Consider the following 2,189-nt stretch of genomic DNA (forward strand, 5'->3'; position numbering starts at 1 on the left):
ACAGTGTAGAGGGAGCTTTACTCTGTATCTAACCCCGTACTGTCCCTGTCCCTGGGATGGGGGAGACAGTGTAGAGGGAGCTTTACTCTGTATCTAACCCCGTGCTGTTGCTGTCCCTGTCCCTGTGAGTGTCAAATGGGGGAGTGGGTGTAGGAGACGGTGGGCAGGAGTCACATATACAGCAGGTAGCACCTACTCGTGTTGGAGGGCGGCCTCTCCCAGCAGGCCCCTGTAGACGTGATCTTCGAAGTCCCCAACGGCGTCGTCATCCCCGAAGAGGCGCTCGGCGATTTCCTCCACATAATCCTCCAGGCGGTCGACGAAGGTGCTGAACCGCAGCTGGTCGTGGATGAAGAGGCCGTCCCTGAAAAACGGGGTCACCACGTCCTGCAGCTCCGAGGACCAGACTTCTCCCAGCCTCCACCTCTCCGTGTACTCCCGGAGGAGCTCCCGGAAATGGGCTGCTTCGACGGGTCCCAGCTCCACCCCGAACCCCTCGACACCGTCCTTGCGGGCGCAGCCGACCAGGTCGAGGCAGTCCGCCCGCTGCTTCTGGGCCTGCGCCCTCCAAAAGCCTTTGCGCAGACGGTCACGGTCTTCCACTCCGCCCGATTTCGGCCTCCTGTGCTTGTCGGGTCTCCCCTCCTTCCCGGGCCGTTGACGATAGCTGTCCCATCTCTCGGGGTGCTCCTCCTCTCTCCGGCCCTGGTGCCCACGCGGTCCTTGTGTACCGTCGGCCTGTGGACCGCTCACTCGGGCCTTCTCCTCATCTTTGCTCACAGCCTCCGGCCTACTCATCGTGGAGCCTTGGGCCTTCTCGTCATCCTGTGGCCTACTCATCGTGGAGCCTTGGGTCTTCTCGTCAGCCTGTGGCCGACTCATTGTGGAGCCTCGGGCCTTCTCGTCATCCTGTGGCCTACTCATCGTGGAGCCTTGGGTCTTCTCGTCATCCTGCAGCCTACTCATCATGGAGCCTTGGGCCTTCTCGTCATCCTGCGGCCTACTCATCGTGGAGCCTTGGGCCTTCTCGTCATCCTGCGGCCTATTCATTGTGGAGCCTTGGACCTGCTCTTCATCCTGTGGCCTACTCATCGTGGAGCCTTGGGCCTGCTCTTCATCCTGCGGCCTACTCATCATGGAGTCTTGGGTTCTCTCTTCATCCTGTGGCCTACTCATTGTGGAGTCTGGAGCCTGCTCTTCATCCTGCGGCCTACTCATCGTGGAGACTCGGGCCTTCTCGTCATCCTGCGGCCTACTCATCGTGGAGTCTTGGGCCTCTTCCCCACCCTTGGCCTCCGGGTTGCTCTCCTCTGGGTTTAAGGGAGTGGCGTCCTGCCAGGAGCTGGCCCCGTACACCTTCTCCCAGACCTCGGAGCGCTGCAGTTCGAAGGCCAGCTTCTGCTCCAGCTCCCCGAGTGCGGCCAGCACCTCCACGCCCGTGACAGCCTCGCCAAGGCCGCTGACCCTCTCGATGAGGCCTTCCAGGGCCTGCCGCATGGAGGCCGCCAGCCCGCGCTGCTTGTCCAACTCCCGGCGCAGCATCAGGACCTCGGCCACCAGCATCTCCTGCCCCCTGCTGGCGGCGGAGCCCCTCCGGCCTAGCTCGCCCGCCAAGTCCTCCAGGATTTCCTCCTCCAGGGAGAGGTACTGAGCCAGCCGCTGGAGCAAGCGGTTCAGGTTCTGCTGAGAGTCGGGAGGTAGAGCCCATCCTCCGGCCTCCAGCGATTGCTCCAATTCCTGCTTCTGACCCTGTGGGGTCAGGGAGGACAACAGAAAGAGGTAATTCAGTTCCGGCTGACTGAATCAAAAAAAAAGCCTGAGGCCAATCAGCCCACCTACTCTGTGCTGGGGGGCTTCCCCTCCCAACTATACTAGCCCTCTCTCCCAACCAGCTCCAGTCCTTACACTTGAACTATTAACCTTTTCGTTTCCTCATTTCAACCCACCGAGGACGAAAATATTAACTTCAGGGTGGCTAGGTGGTTAGTGCCACCGCCTTATGGTGCCAGGGACCTGGGTTCGATTCCCTCCCCACCCTTCGGTGACTGTCTGAGTGGAGTTTGCATGGGTTTCCTCCCACAGTCCAAAGGTGTGCAGGTTAGGGTGGATTGGCCATGCTAAATTGTCCCGTAATGCCCCAGGGATGTGCAGGTTAGGGTCGATTGGCCGTGCTAAATTGCCCCATAGTG

General features: G+C 60.7%; 1 protein-coding gene across 1 annotated transcript in view; it reads right to left on the minus strand.

The window, feature by feature from the left end:
• The window catches only part of LOC122546430 (pre-B-cell leukemia transcription factor-interacting protein 1-like), a gene marked incomplete at its 5' end in the record, with an annotated part of 2,812 nt that extends 1,014 nt beyond the window's left edge, over positions 1 to 1,798 (minus strand). Inside the window, one exon of the mRNA XM_043685143.1 lies at positions 197 to 1,798. Coding sequence (XP_043541078.1) covers positions 197 to 1,798 — 1,602 coding nt within the window. The remainder of the gene's footprint in view (positions 1 to 196) is intronic.
• Positions 1,799 to 2,189: the final 391 nt, after the last annotated feature.

This window comes from Chiloscyllium plagiosum, unplaced genomic scaffold (assembly GCF_004010195.1).
Source record: "Chiloscyllium plagiosum isolate BGI_BamShark_2017 unplaced genomic scaffold, ASM401019v2 scaf_58329, whole genome shotgun sequence".
Classification (NCBI taxonomy): domain Eukaryota; kingdom Metazoa; phylum Chordata; class Chondrichthyes; order Orectolobiformes; family Hemiscylliidae; genus Chiloscyllium; species Chiloscyllium plagiosum.